Below are 15,502 nucleotides of genomic sequence, written 5' to 3' on the forward strand. Positions count from 1 at the left end.
GAAGCTTTGACGAAGACTAGAAATATATTTAATGTCGATTCAAACAATTCAAAGACAGGAAATAAACACGTGCACTTTTAAACCAAATCACAAAAGGAAAAATACCTAAAAAATATATACATAAAATCTACTGTAGGTTGAGAGGCAAAGAGCAAAAGGAGTAAAGGTTCCCTCCGTAGTAGCATGACCAGGGACCTATTTTGTTCATTTGCCTCTGGTTAAAAAAAAAAAGACTTAAAGTCAACAAATAAAACATTAACATTGGCCTTTACAACTGATAACCTCCACCAACGTGCGTCATTCGTGGGCTCCGACTGTCCCGGAGCCTCAGTTCCGGCCCAGTTTGGGTCCAAATCGTCGGAACATGATAAGATTTGAGTTCGGATCCCAGATAAATGAGGCTCCCGGTGTCTGGACTTGAAGTGCAGGAAAACATCACCAACTATTTATTAACAACTGGTCAGCAAGAAAACTCCATTTCACATTTTGTTCTGTCTTTTTAACAAACACAATTATGAAACACGTGGAATTCTCTGGAAACGAGCTTCTCAAACCGAACACGATTCACAAGAAAATCTGCTATAAACACCCTTATAACAGTAAAAAAAACAGGTCATCCAAAACATTTAAAGTGACCCAGACTGCCGTGCCTTTACAACGCTCCCCGTGCACGCGCTTGCACGAAAACACTCACACAGCACGTCCACAGTGGCTTCAGCCTCGGGGGCTTCCGCCCCCCAGGCAGCGTCGGCGGGGCCGCCGCCCCTCCGGCTCCCACAGCCAATCACGCGGCTTTAAAGGCTACTTCTACGACACAGACTCCGCCTCCTTGGCCAGCCCGCGGATGGACAGGTCGTAGACCACCTCCTCGATCTTCTTCACGTCATATTTGAGGCCGTCGTAGCGCTTCCGCAAAGGGTCGTTCTTCAGGTTGAGCAGGCGGAATCCTGAGTCCAGCTCGTTGATGAAGTTGGATATGCGGATGGGCCGGGTGTAATCTCCCGCGGTCACGCTGTTGACGGCCAACCGGGACTGGAGGAAAAAGCACACCGGGCTCAAATGACAAAGGGTCTCAAATTCCCACTTTTCCTGTGAGCTCACAGCCGTAAAACCCTTGTTTCAACCTCATTATCACTGAAGGAAAAGCACAACAGACTACAGGCTCACCAGTTCACTGGCCATGATCAGCACACCCGCCAGGTAGTCCTCCAGATCCAGGTGAAAACCTTTGTCTTGGACCACCTCAACTGCACCGAGGCAGGGATACAAACACAAACATGAATGAAATGATTGTGCTTTGGAGAACAGGATTTTTCTTCCACTGAATCAGCCAGATGACTGATCAGACTCAACACATGGCAGTTGCAGGACGCGACACACAAACTGGAACCTACTGCCCAGAATCTGGGCCACTTCGTCTCGAGTCACAAGATTTTCACTCTCCAGGTAGACGACGAAGGCGGATAAGAAAGCCAGACGCTGCAGGACAAAGCGCCAGTGTTCATGGAACCTCGAGTGGGAGAAATCAAGTTGATTACTTCAGCATCATTTCAGACCCAAACTAAATTCAGGACACATAAAATAAGTCACAGGATCCAACCTGTAATACTGCTCCGCAGGAAATCTTGTCTTCAGCTGTGCAATGTGCGTCTTGACAGTGCAAAACAGCTCCCGTGCTCTAGCGCATTTAGCTGGAACTAGAGGAGAAAAGAGAGGAGGCGTTTTAGGAGGTCGACGTGTTTGGCTCGGAGAGGATCGCGTCACGTTGTCACGCGCGCTCACTTTCTTTGAAGCCAGATGGTTGGTGGACACTTTGGAGGACTGTTAGTATTTCTCTGGCGGTCTGCTCCAGCGTCTGGACCACCTTGCGGATGTCCTACAACAGAAGTCATCCATGATGATGAAGATGACAAAAAGCTAAATATTTCAGTATTATTGTGAGTGGGCTAATGTGAGGTTCCAGAGACACGTCAGGTGGCTAAAGGATGCTTACGAAATTGCAAGGTTTAAAGAAAACTGGAACAACTTCTCCTAAACCTGTCTAACAAAATGTCATTCAGAGGAACATTAGAGTTAATAACTGGAAGCGTTTAAGCACAATTTGCTCAATAAATGTCAGAGAGAAACACAAACCTAAACGCTAAATGAGGAAAGCCGCTAAATGTGTTGTCAGAATTCGCTTTATTTTTTCACAATTGTTGTTATATTTCTGGCTGCTGGGAATTGCAAATAATTGCATCTGCAAAACGTGGCTAAAGTTAGCTGCTAAGATTAGCCGACTATCTGTGAACGCTAGATACAGTGTTTTGTGGCGAGTTATTCATTCAAACCTCTCTGACGTCCTGGTCTGCGCTTAGAAAACCCTGGAGATTACTGAACATCTCCGTGACCGACATTTCTGATCAGAACCGAGCTTCCCGGACCCGTAAAATAAGCTTGTGCTGCTAATGAGTGAAGAACACCAGCGTGCGCAATCCCCCCACCCGCCTCTCTTCTGTCTGCGGCGCGCAGAGACGACGTCACTTCCAAGCGACAACAGTATCACTCGTGTTCATGTTGTTCTTTTTATTCAAACAAAATATGTAATACTTTAATACCTTCCTAACACACACAAGCATTTTTACAGGAACGCAGTGGGATAGCCCTGCAAATATATATATTCCGATGTACTTTTTTATAGGGTTAAAGTGAGTTTCTAAAATAAATATATTTATCTTTTTTGCATTCTGATGTAGTACACCATCAAGCCACTTGATGGCAACAAACCAACAATCTTAATAATGTAGTCTTTAGAGACACCTCGGACAAAACCCCACGCACCTACTACAAACGCACAAAAAGGTTTAATCCTGGGTGTTTATAATTTCCCAACATTTCTGATGGCGAAAATGTTTTTGTAGTTTCGTAATACGGCCTACATAAAGTAAACGATAACTCAGAATTATCCATAATCGCCTAGCGAACTGACATACGCATTAAGGATGAAATAAAGCGATGTTTCAGCGGAGGCCACAGAAGTTGTCGGATTTCCGGCGGCTCGTAAAGCACCCATGTGGCGTCTCGCCGCGGTGAGTCGCCTGTTGCTGCAGCTCCGGTGTCGAACATTTCAGCGTGCAAAGAGTCGCAGAAGAGGCGATTGACCGGCCGGGAAGGCTCGTTTCGTTAGTTTCCTCTGAGTTTGTTAGGATGCAGCTCGCTGTTGTTCAGCCTCTGTGAGATGGAGAAGACCTCAACAGAAGATGAGTGCGTTGACTCAGGAGCGGAGACCGCAGGGTGAGCGAGGCACCGAACCACACAGAACTTCTAATATTTACACATTTAGATTGGACCAGGGAGTGCTAATTAATCATTTACATTTCTAAGAACAATTTGGCATTTTTCTACCCTTTTTATATGAAAAATTTTGTTTTGACAAAAGCAAGAAAATAGGACGACATGAGAAATAAGTGTTTATTTTTGTCATTCTTACGACCCAAAGTTCCCTGAACGTTTCGCTTTAATTTTATAAACATTAATTTTACTAATAACTACACTTAATCTGATTATTTAAGAAACGAGATCACGACTTTCTGCACAGATAAACTACTGGAAGGGACTTTAACACGATTCACAAAGTTCCTGTCATTGAAGTCTGGTTGTGGCCATAAAAACTGATTCAAACGCCACCCTTTGATGCTTTGATGAGAGAAACGATGATGTAACGAGAATAATCCTGTTCCTCTCACAGCTCTGATCATCAGAATGCATTTAGAAATACAGCAAACATACACAATCTCAACTTTATCAGCTGGCTGTGGATTATTTGGCTGGAGGAGACATATGGAGGAGGTGTGGTCTCAGTTCCTCAGTGGAAAGTTGAGACCAACTTAGTTGGTAGCGAACGAGCAGCCAGAGAGAATTTTCTGTCACCACAGAGTGGAATGAATGTCTTTCCTCTGTTTCCAGACACTAAACAAAGATGAGCCTCAGTTTCTGCTGCGGTATGTTACGACTGGCTGTAGTGTTGTGGTAGAACAGAACCCCCTGTGCCCCCCCCCCCCCCCCCCCCCCCCCCCCCACAGTGGAATTAAAATAAAAGAATCAAGGTGGGCAAAGTGCAGACATTCGGCAGTCATTTAAGAGCAAAGGTCCAGCAGTTTTGATGTGTTTTTAAACAGAATTACAGGCTTTTTAATGCAGAAAGCCTTGGTTTTGAGTGGACCCAAACATTTGGCCAAACCACATAATTGCAGCTGAAAGCGCTGATTGTATTATCTGATGCAAATCCTTTTACAGCCACTGCTCCACGTCTGGAGTCCTTGAACGTGACAGATGTTTTCACATGTCTAATCTGACCTTCCTGTTCCCTGAATCTCTCCTTGTCGGAAACTCTGGATTTACTTTCATGTAGGCTTTTCCTGATTGGACCCTCTGACAGCGATCTCCCCCCCCCCCCCCTCTCTCTTTTGTTTCTCTCGGATCAGTTTATTTTGAACAGTCCAATAATGGCTTCCTCTTCTTGTTAATGGCTCCAGTCAAAAAGAAGGAGCAACAACTGACAACTTCGGGTTCAGCTTTAGAGCATAAAAAAGGCAAAATTAAGGTGACAAATGCCGTATTTTTACAAATAAGTCTGCACTTTGTTTGCCTCTCCAGTGTTTTTCATTCTGTCGTGCTTGTGCAAACATATTATGTGGATCATAACCGGTCCAGCCTGGAGCTTTCAAGAGAAAAGCCTCTGAAACCGCTGCAGAAAATGCTGACACGGCTGGAAAAGCAGCTGATAACTGGAGAACGTGGCCTCTGCCAGGGTCACATCCTCCGCCGCCACGCCTTCAACACTTCCCAAACTGATTCATCCTCCCCAGTTTCCTGCTGCGCTCCTCAGTCTGAAGCGTGCAGCCTGTAGTTGAATGTTTTTTGGACGTGATAAAGGTCATTCAGCAAAGTATCATCTTTGAGTTTCTATGGCAACTGCTTGCTGTAACCCTGGGAGTGAGAATGAGCTATTCTTCACTCACACGGGACACACTGAGACGCTCTGTCACCTCTGGAGTCACGCAACAGCCATTAGCAAGCAGCTACTAGCTAGGTTAGCATGGTCACGTTAGCTTTGGACTTACCACCCCAGTCAAGCTCAGCCTTGTCTCATCTTTTGGTTTGTTGTTTGAATGCACGGGAATAAAAGGAAAGATTCGGAACTCAACCAAATAAAGAAGCTGTGCAGGTAGTTATCTGGGGTAGTTATCTAGTTATCTGCTGGGAGCATGAGGCAGCCTTCTGTCAGCGCTCGCTTGTTTCCGTGGTCGCAGATTTCTGTTGTTCAGAGTCACCTGAACCTGGTCAGGTCAAAGTTGGGAACAATTACTTTTGCAGTTACTTTCCCTCATAGTTTTCCCACTTGTACTACCCCCCCCCCCCCCCCCCCCCCCCCCAACCAAATCAGCGATAACAGAACTCAGTCATCTCCAGAGACCCCTGATGATTCACCCACGAGCCCATCGGGTCGACTTCTGCTTATTGTCTTTAGAAATGGAAGATGATGGGAAAAAAAGCTGCAGCTCCAGGAGCAGCAGAGAAGATGCTAACAAGCTGTGCAGCAGGCAGGAAGCCAGAGACACACCCGAGGGATGCGGGCCTGCAGCTCCCTCGGACTCCGCTCCCTTATAAAGACGTCCAAGCTGCACTTTTATTCCCTTTTACCTTTTCCTGTCCGCTCCCATCATCACTCTGCTTCCTTCCGCTCGTTTATAATTTTCTCTCCATATTTATCTTTTCCTTGGCTCCCTTCTCCAACATATTCCCCTCTGCAGTACCTCATCATCCCCCTCTGCTCACATCTTCCCACACTCCCCCCAGTCTTTTGTCTGTGCAGCTAATGCCTGTTACTTAGATTAATAGCGTCCTGCTGCAGGAAGCATACTCGCTCCTCTCTTTCCTGCTGTCTGCAGTTCAGGAGGCCTGATTAGTTTAGAGTCACAGAGAGGCTGCGGGACTAATAAAGTCCGTAACGTTCGAGCTTTCATCCAAGGGTCAGAGAATTGTAGCACGTGTAGGATGGCAGCTAGCATCGCTACGTTAATGGCCTTTTTTCTATTGATGATGAGAAGAAATCTAAGACATGGGAGGATTAAACGGGACACATCTGGAAAGAATCCTCTAAAAACATCGACACAAAATCCTCCTCCTTCTCCTGAGGCCGAGCTGATCCGCACGGCCGTCTAACCCGAACACTAGAACGCCACACGAGAAGAGAGCGGCTCAGGTGTGAAGGAGAAGATGGCTTAAAAACACACAGCGAGGGGGGAGCAGACGATTGGACACGGGTGAGAGTGGATGAGGTCATTTCTTAAGGTGGGGGAGGAAGAAAAGACTGGGGGGGGGGGGGACCAGAGCACACGCAAGCATCGCTAAAATTGATGCTAACATGCGTTTCTGTCTCACTCTGCAGAGAATTTTAAAGCGGCTAATTAATGCAAACCAGATGCTGGAATCAGTAGTTTTAGTTTTAATTAAAAAGATGTGTCTAATCTGTGTGATCTTTCTACTTCCCCTCATCCAGCAGCTTTCTCTAAAAGGCTTTGAACTGGTAAAGAGCCAAATCAAAACTGATGAGTCGGCGTAATCAGAATGTTTCTCTCTGTTGGAGCCGACCCCTTAACAGAATCAGGTTAATTATACTTCGACGACAGTGGTGCAAATCTGCCTACAAACCCTAAATTACAGATTTTTCCCATAGTAAACAGATGGAGTTTCATTTGCTAAATGTAAATCAGAGTTTGTAACAACACGCGGCCTCTTGTTTTCCCTGGTGATGACGGGCTTCAAACGCAGCCCCACCGCACATTAAACTGAGATCGATGCTTATCTTGTCATCTAGGCTTTGGAGGGAACACAAATAAACGTCGGCTCCTCTGTAATGATGCACCACAGGGGCCTGTTGTGCATTCAGAGAAATACTGTGTGTGTTTGCTGGAACTTCTCTTTATTTATACTCACAAGAAGCTTGACAGAACAGCCCCTTATTTCCTTAGCTGAGGAACGTGTGAGCAGATTCTTTTAAAGAAACACATCATCAGCATGAGTGTGTTACACACATTGAGTGTGTTACACACACTGGACTGCAGAGGCGGTGGAGAGTACGCCGGTGTTTCCCCCTCCAGATCAAAACCACAGTCAAACGTGCACATTTGGTGACCTCCTCAGCGGGGCCGCATCCAGACGTCAGATCTGTGTGTGAAGGAGCGCCGCGTCCTCCTGTAAACGCCCTGCCTTGACCCCTGTGCCCTCTCTCTCTCTCTCCCTCTCTCTCTCTCTCTCTCTCTCTCACTCTATATCTCTCTCTCTCTCTCTCTCGCAGGTCTGATTACAGCCCCTTGTCCTCAACGAGCAGTAAGTAAACCAACGCCACACAAACCTTTAGAAAGAGGACTTTCACACATTCAAACGCACGTTTCTTGTCATTATTTGACACCAGCTCTTCTTCTATTGTTATAATTAATGTTTGAGGTCGCCCGGCGGGTTTTTGGATGCAGTCTAAACGCGACTGAAGATCTGAGATCGCAGAGGTCGTGACCTCTCACCATTCGGGCTGCCGGGTCGTTGGGCCTTTCACAGTGGGGGGGGGGTTATATCTGGAATGAGATCATTGCTCTGGTCTCCTATACAGAGACGGGCACGGACCCACTCGGAGGGACCCGGCGGTTTGTGGATCGGTATTTCCCCTCTCTGGGACTGGAACCGGCTCTTGGCACATGTCAGAAAACCAGCGACCACAGTTAGAAGCTAACTTGAGAATTCCTGTGAAACGTGTGATTGATGCGATGGGATTTCAGTTCCAGCTCTATATTTTAGTTCCAGGACGTCGCCTCGTAGATGGCGTTGGTTCGAGGGGTCAACGCCACCAGGTTGTTCTCGCTTCACGTTTACTTCCTGTTGTCCCGGGTCTCCACAAAGCTGCAGCATGAATAATGATCCTGAAACCTGGCGATCCTGGATGGAACGCTGGGGCTGACGGAGACAGATGGATGAAGCCTTTGTAAATGTGGCAGGACGTGGTGTGTGGTTGTTCTGCTGCCTCCTGGGTCTCCAGCATCTCCGCCGTTGTTCTAGACGAGAGGGGACGCCTGTTTGTACAGGTGGTCCTACCCTTCATCTCTGACCTCGGCTCAGACCGGGCATGAGCCTCCCGGAGTCAGATTGATTGATACAAACCACCAACATTCCAAAGTTGGACTCCAGAGGCTGTTGGGTAAAAGTAGCTGGAGGGAGCCCAAAGCCTCAGTTATGGAGCTTAAACGACATCAGTGTGCTGGCGTGTAGATGTAAAGCAGGCGGGGACGCCAGCAGCCTCTCAGGAGTCCAAGCAGGGATCAAAGCTCCATCCTTCTGTGGGAGCAGAGGGGGAAGTTCATGCAGGATCAGGTCGGTTCTTTTCCTTCATTAAACAGCTGCCTGCAGCTCCAACCTCCCTTCCTGGTTGTGGACCATCAGCCTGCCGTTGTGCCGGCTGCAGCTGCCGCGTGCAGCATCGCGGAGGGTTGAGTCTGTTCCTGAGTGACCTTTGACCCCGACCCCCAGACGGGGGGGGTCCTCAGCTCCGGGGTCGCTCTTGACCAACAGGAACGTGCAAAAACACAAACTTCCTGATGGAGATGAGCTGACGGAGGAGAAAGGATAAATAAATGAGCAGATTAGACACTTCAGTGAGTCTTTTATGTCCGAGAAATCGGCACGAGATTAATAGCAACACGACAAAAGCCGGCAGTCGGCGGCCTTTTGGGCCGGAGGGGGAGGGGTCGCTCCAGATGTTTGCTCACATTTGTCCTCACAAACTCATCACCAGCACCCAAACCACCACAAACCAACATAAAGCTGTCAGCTTTTCTCATTTTCCTCTCTTCTTCATGTAAAATTTTCTCTTTTCTATATACTCGGAGCCAGAAGCTTCTGGGTTCGATTCCAGCTGTGTGGAGGTTGCATGTTGGTGGTCGTGCACGTTGACTGGAGCCTCTTTGCTGCTGGGATAGACCCAGCAGAGTAGCTGGGAGTAGCTGAAAGAGAGTGGGAGTGGGGATGAAAGCAGCTCCTGCAGCCTGGGAGTGGAGGGCTTCCCCACCTTCTGCCTCCAGCAGGTGAACCTGGCAGCTGACAGCCTGTCACAAACCACCTCCATCACCACTTCCTTCTTTCTTCTCTTCCTCTGTTTCTCCACACTTCCTCTGGAAGCTGAATAAAGATAATTGAATCTTTGTCGGGGAGCTTGTTAATCATGCGTTCCAGACTCGTCCTGCTGTCTGAGCACAACGGCCAGACAGAACCGGCTCTTGTTATTTCAGCTCAGACTGGCAGCAGATTAGGAGAAGCAGGACCATGTGTGCGTGCACGTTGCTCAGATCTGCTGGCCAGCACTGGAACAGGAGCCTCACTGTTGTGTGTCAGACGCTGAAAAGTTCAGCGCTGAAAGAGCAGCAGCCTGTAAAGGTTCGTTTTACTCCCCTGAAGGAAAGTCTGGCGTTGCAGCTGCAGGCAGAAAGAAGCTGCTTCCATTTCAGTTTTTAGTTTAAAGTCCTGGAATTTGCTTGCACACTAATCTGCTTTTCTGTGGTGTGATAAATGTCTGACGTAAACCACCCGTGCACTCGTAAACACAGGAGGGGCTGGCCCGGCTATTGTTCTGCTGGAATATTTGTCATTTGTCATTTGTATTAGTTCATGCTTCAAAAAACACAACACAAAGTCTTTTTTTAAGGTTAGGATGATTTAGTCCAGTAATAGCTTTATTTGCTCTCTGCTGAATGAAAAAATTAAGTGCTGTTACAGTTTGGGTGCAGTACCGCAAAAGGTCGCTGGGGCGCCAAACTTTTGCCGCAATCTCCTTTTAAAAATGTATTTTTGGTCGTAATTGGCTTTTATACGACAAGCGTCAATTTGTTCCCTTTGAAAATCAGGGCGTGCACTGTGGTCGCGGCCCAATTTCACTTCCCCGGTGGCGTTTTCACGCCTTCGTCGCTGAATTCTGTGGCCAGGAGACGCCACCGCTCCTTCATTCCAGACTTCAGAGGTTTCACTTGCACAGGAGGGAGTGGTTACGCATCACCCATTGTTGTTTTATCTCTCTCTCACTCTCACACACACACACACACACACACACACACACACACACACACACACACACAGCTACGTACGTGCAATGGCTCCACCTCCCTCAACCCCTCTTAATTACATACTTTACTTCCAACTAATTTTAACTTAACTGACGACCCTGATGTGGTGACGCTCCGGTCCTGGAGGAAATGATGCATGCTGGGACACCTGATTCACCTCTCACCTGCTGGTCGTCTGTGCACGTTCCCGCTCTCGTGCGTGCATCGACCCAGGCTGTGTGTGTGTGTGTGTGTGTGTGTGCATCCAGTCAGCCATCTTAGGGCTTTAATTGAAGCGGTTCTGTCTGTCAGCCTTGTTGTGGCCCCTCGTGATAATGAGTTATTGAGCGCGCTCTCACTGGAGTCAGCGACTCTTCATGTCTGCTGGGGCGACGTGGAAGCACAGCAGGAAAAGTGACACACACACCACACACACACCCAGGACGTTCCAGCTGTAGGAATATAAGTGTCAAGTTTAGGATGCCTCATCCAAGAATTTACACTTTCCTTTATGTCCACCAGAAAATCCGGCATTCCAAATCACCCCCCCCCCCCCCAATCCTCACACATTTGTTTTGACCGAGAGCCAAACTAGCTAAAGATGGCTGAACCTCTCATGCACACACACACATAAACACACACAGAGGCCTTATAGTTGCGTTTTCCCTCCTAATCACTCTCATATGTGCAGGGGCCACTGGAAGGAGGCGTGTTGTTTTATCTTACGTCATCGTGTGTGGTGGGGGGGTGGGGGGGGGGAGCATATGTTGCCAGTTAGCACTTATATGCAAAGAAAACTTGGCTGGTATTAGAAATGACAGACCCGTCTATTAATGTGTAAATTGATTTGCCTGTGTGTGTGTTGGATGGTTGTGCTGACACATGAGTGTGTGTGTATGTGTGTGTGTGTGTGTGTGTGTGGTGGAGTCAGAGCTGTAGGGCCTAAATCAGGAGTGGATTAGGAGATTGGAGACACTCTCCTCCAGATCTCAACACCAACCCGTCTCCCCCCTCACAGGATTGGCCTGATTTAATCTCTAATTTAGGCCTCTTTGTGCCAGCTTCTAATTAACTCCTATTGCTAATGCAGGAGGGGGGGGACCATGAGTCTGGTTCCGATCATGGCATTTATGCACTGTAGTGGTTCTTTTGGTGTTATTTAGAACTTTACTTGCTCAGTCATAACTGACGACTACAGCAAAGGTCGTGGATTTCTGTAGGTTCAGTTAAATATTATGTTGATAAATGTTCTACATAATTAATCTTAAACTTGAGTCCTGTCCTCACTTTGCTACCCGTTAGCATCTTTTTGAAGACACTTTTGACACTCAACAAGCGGCTCCATCCGTGTCTTCGTCGTTCAGACTCGTTTCAGCCAGGTTGGTTCTCCAGTATTATTATTATTATTCTCATTACTTTTATTATGGGCCACCCATCGAGGGCTGGGGTCCGCTTCAACTGGAAGGGTGATCAGGACCCCCCCCCCCCCCCCCCCCCCCCCCCGCTGGTCTCAGGTCAGTTTTCTGTGATCTTTTGAATATGAACAGATCAGAAAACCCCCAAAGTTTCCTGCACTTCAGATGTTTGCTGTCATGATAGCAGCAGCAGGGCAGCGAGACGGACACTGATTCTAATGGGATCGAGCTGCCCTTAATGAGAGTGGTGTCCCGTGTGTGTGTGTGTGTGTGTGTGTGTGTGTGTGTGTGTGTTTGCTTTAAACCTGATCGCTCCTGATCCTGCTGTATTTACAGCTTCCAGACAAACACCAGGACAGCGTTCCTGCCATTGTATGTGAATCCCAGATAAATTCTCCAAAAACTTCGGATCCTGTAGCACTTTTGGGGTTTTCTGAACAGATTTTGGGACTTTTGTGTCACATTCTGGGTCCCGCTCTGACACATTTAAAGCCTGAGCGGCTCAGTTACCTGATGGTTACCTTGGCAAAGCCGAGCAGAGACTCTCCAGTCTCAGAATCTCCTAAATGGGACGAGTCCCCTGAGACGTCAAAAGAAGCCACACCTGAGTGCATCACATCGTGCTCGGGAACATTCCTCTGGACTCCACTAATCACCTCCTAATGGCACTAATGAGCCTCCACAGAGGAGCCTTCTCCACATGGGTCTGCGGGGGGGTGGGGGGGGGGGTAGAAGGGTAAACAGATGGAGGCACGAGTCAGAAAAAGTCCCAGGATTCAGTTTCCTGCTTCAAATCCTCATGATTTCACTTCATCACCAACTTAATATAAAACATCACCATTAACTTTCACCCCCCCCCCCCCCCCTTTTTATTTGATGCTGTTGCACGTGGAGGTGATTTATCGATGGGTGAGCTCCAGGATCCCTTCCTCGTCAGCGTCCACCTCATCGCCGACCCCGGCGAAGGCGAGATCCTGCAGCGCGCCGCCGATTCCATCCTAGCGTGCGTTCACCCCGAGCTGCAGCTGTTCCGGATCTCCGAGCGGGCCTCGCTCTCCCAGCGACCCCGAGCCGGGCAGCATCGCAACGGCGACCTGGGCCCGGCCTGTCAGCCGGCTCTGGCGGTCATCCTGTTCCTCCAGGAGGCGTGCGGCGGCGAGGAGGAGGTGCTGATGCTGCACCGCACTCTGCAGAGGCCTCCGTGGCGCTACCACCACACGGAGCAGGTCAGCAACGGCCGGCGGATGCTCCCCCTGACCCCCTGCAGCCAGGACTTCTTCACGCTGTCGCCCGGCACGCCGCTGTGGGCGGTCCGACAGGTCCACTATGGGAAAGAAATCGTGCGATTCACCGTCTACTGTCAGCATGAGAACTACGGCGACATGGTGCGACTGTACAAGCTGCTGCTGCAGCGGAGGGTCGCGCAGAAGAAGGAGGACTTCTGCTTCTTCGTGGTTTATTCCAACCCGGAAATGGAGATCCAGCTGTCCTTTAAGAGGCTTCCGCGGGGTCAGAAGCCAGTGGTTCTGGAGTCCGCAGTGATGGAGGTGAGGGTGCGAGATGTGGGGGCGTTGGTGCCCCTCCTGCCCCACCCCTGCGGCCCCATCAGCGAGGTCCGCTGGCAGACGGAGGACTACGACGGGAACAAGATCCTGCTGCAGGTGAGAGGTTCCTGCAGATTTGTGAGCCTTTCTCACACACACACACACACACACACACATACACACACAGGGGTAATTTAGGGTCTCCAATCAGCCCAATAGACGTGCTTTTGTACCCAAAGGCATTTTTAGCCCCTTCCAGTCCATTTATCTTCAGGAAAACACACACAGTCTGTGGGCAGGGGGTTCCCTGGACCGGTATCGGTTTCAAAGGGCTCGTGGGTCCAGGCTGTGGCAGATAAGACATTTGGAAAGTTCAAGCTGATTAAGCAGCAGCCCATTACCCAGATTGGAAGAGTAGCGGCTGGCCCGCTCAGCTAATCTATCATGACAATGCAGCACATGTATGTGGTTTAACTCCCCCCCTGGGGTCTTCAGCCCCGCCCCCTGGGGTCCTGGATTATTGGTCGTTTGTGCTCGTTTCGGTCCTCCAAGGTCGGCTCCCTGGTTGACCTTGCTTATCCCGAGAAAACAAAAGCTTGTAAGAGGGAGGGTCTGATCATCAGCTTGTCAACAACCTCATTACCCAGAACCCCCTGCTGCGGCCCCTCGCTGCCAGCGTAGCGTGTTCTCCTCACGTCACATTAGCAGCTGCACGCACGCGTTCACCCCGACACACACAAACCACAGTAAATAACACGTTTGTGCATCCGAGCTGCGCTCACAACACACACCAACAAAAGTCTGTGCTTGCTGCTAGATTATATGTTTCCAGCGTTGTTTACACAGTGTAAATATTTGGTTTCACCAGCAGAACAACAACAACAGAACAACAGCTCTGAGCTCCTGCAGGAGAAACTCGGCGTCTCTTCTTCTGTTGTTTGGTTTCAGACGATGTTTCAGAGCTGAAACGTGGAAAGTCGATCAGCGCGGGGCAGAGGTGGCGGTGGTGGTGGTGGTGGTGGGGGGGGGGTCTGCATCTGTGCAGGCTGATTTACACAGGCGGCTGCAGGGTTCCCCAGACCTGCTCCCTCCAGCGTGTAGAGGTGGTGCAGGAAGAGCTTCTCTGACCTTCGGTCTGTAAACGGAGGTGTGATCCTCGGGGGCCTCGGCGCTCTGATGGCTCCTCCAGCTGTGACGCTCTAAAAGGGGGGGGGGGGACCAACGCAAGACTTTAGTTTCCACTGGATTCATGGAAGAACCTGCAGCCGGTCCGATTGGATTCACGTCCTTTGTAGCTCGTTGGTGAACTGAGAATAAGTGTTTAATTTTAAAAGTAGACCTTTTTGTCGTCCTGCTCAGGTCCAAGCTCCACGCTTCAAACGCCACAAAGACCCCCCCCCGCACGCCATCCGCGATCGCAGGGCCGAGCTCAGCTCCGCCCACCATCGCCCGAAATGCTACCTCCCACAGGAACCGGCGCCACCACCTCCATCAGAACCCCCGCAGCGCCCGTACCTCTGTGTGTGAAGATGCTGAGGAGGGGGAGCGGTGGGCGGAGCCGCGGAGGACCCAGGGGAGGAGCCACCGGTCCGGCTCCATGTTCTCTCTACCCAACCTGGGCTCGGCCAGCTTCCGTTCCACCTGCTCCTCGCCTGGACCCACCTCCAGCCCCCATCACAGGAGCCACCCCCTCCAACGGAGCAACTCTCTCGTTCCTCCATTTCGGCTCAACGTGGATGCGTTGGTCGGGGCGGAGGAGACCGACGTGGACACGGGAGACAGAGTGAATCCAGGCAGCGGTGTGGACCTCTCAGTCGTGTCCGCGTACCTAAAGTCCAGCCTGCTGCAGACGTCGCGGCCATTATCGGCCCCACCGGAGGACACGGAAGCCTCTCAGTCCCCTGTTGTCCCAGCAGAGAACTCCTTCAAGGCGGCCACGCTGGGCCGGACTCTGAACGTCTTCTCAGCCGCTGGTGGCTGCATGTTGTCGGGGACACGTGCCTCGTGTGCAGACGTGAGTGTTGCTCCATCCCTGAGCGACGTTTCCCTCAACCATTCTGACAGTTGCAGCCTTATGAGTGCAACCATTGAAGAGGTGGACAAGTTTGAAGAACAAGAAGAAGACCTAGAATTCTACATTTGAGCTCCACGCTCTCCCTGGTGGTTGAAACCAGACACAAACTCAAACTGGTTGTAACTGCACTGGATTATTCTTCAGTCCAGCGGATTTTAAATGTCAAGTTGCGAAACTGAAAACACACTTTTAAAGGGGCAAATCATGTAGCTGTAGAAAAGAATATTCCAATGTCCCTTGTTTGTTTCAAACACCACAATTTTAAGGTAACTGCAAACCTTGTTTTTCATTCATTTTATTTATTCTGTGTATATCCAAGCATCTCTTGTGGGTTAACATTGTTCT

General features: G+C 49.5%; 2 protein-coding genes across 2 annotated transcripts; one reads left to right on the forward strand and one right to left on the reverse strand.

Annotated features, from left to right (window-relative positions):
* Window positions 1–14: 14 nt before the first annotated feature.
* tsn (translin) lies at window positions 15–2,513 on the reverse strand. Its single transcript, XM_003962207.3, has 6 exons — window positions 2,331–2,513; window positions 1,783–1,876; window positions 1,601–1,697; window positions 1,395–1,510; window positions 1,168–1,247; window positions 15–1,032 (listed from the first exon to the last, which is right to left on the reverse strand). Exons 1-6 carry the CDS (start codon window positions 2,394–2,396, stop codon window positions 808–810), a joined length of 678 nt encoding a protein of 225 aa, XP_003962256.1. The 5' UTR covers window positions 2,397–2,513; the 3' UTR covers window positions 15–807.
* Window positions 2,514–3,002: 489 nt separating this feature from the next.
* fam124a (family with sequence similarity 124 member A) lies at window positions 3,003–14,646 on the forward strand. The gene is made up of 4 exons (XM_003962206.3): window positions 3,003–3,273; window positions 7,340–7,371; window positions 12,434–13,200; window positions 14,443–14,646. Exons 1-4 carry the CDS (start codon window positions 3,218–3,220, stop codon window positions 14,608–14,610), a joined length of 1,023 nt encoding a protein of 340 aa, XP_003962255.2. The 5' UTR covers window positions 3,003–3,217; the 3' UTR covers window positions 14,611–14,646.
* The last annotated feature ends 856 nt before the right edge of the window (window positions 14,647–15,502 follow it).

Source organism: Takifugu rubripes, chromosome 1 (genome assembly GCF_901000725.2).
Source record: "Takifugu rubripes chromosome 1, fTakRub1.2, whole genome shotgun sequence".
Taxonomy (NCBI): Eukaryota; Metazoa; Chordata; class Actinopteri; order Tetraodontiformes; family Tetraodontidae; genus Takifugu; species Takifugu rubripes.

What these genes read in the sequence shown, in the direction of transcription:
- tsn (XM_003962207.3), bottom strand. Translation starts at nt 2,396, where the DNA reads ATGTCGGTCACGGAGATGTTCAGTAATCTCCAGGGTTTTCTAAGCGCA. An exon ending in AGTGGCCCAGATTCTGGGCA is followed by an intron (nt 1,248 to 1,394) that starts GTAGGTTCCAGT and finishes GCCTCGGTGCAG; the next exon opens with TTGAGGTGGTCCAAGACAAA. An exon ending in TGATCATGGCCAGTGAACTG is followed by an intron (nt 1,033 to 1,167) that starts GTGAGCCTGTAG and finishes TTTTTCCTCCAG; the next exon opens with TCCCGGTTGGCCGTCAACAG.
- fam124a (XM_003962206.3), top strand. Translation starts at nt 3,218, where the DNA reads ATGGAGAAGACCTCAACAGAAGATGAGTGCGTTGACTCAGGAGCGGAG. An exon ending in CCCCTTGTCCTCAACGAGCA is followed by an intron (nt 7,372 to 12,433) that starts GTAAGTAAACCA and finishes TTGCACGTGGAG; the next exon opens with GTGATTTATCGATGGGTGAG. An exon ending in GGAACAAGATCCTGCTGCAG is followed by an intron (nt 13,201 to 14,442) that starts GTGAGAGGTTCC and finishes CGTCCTGCTCAG; the next exon opens with GTCCAAGCTCCACGCTTCAA.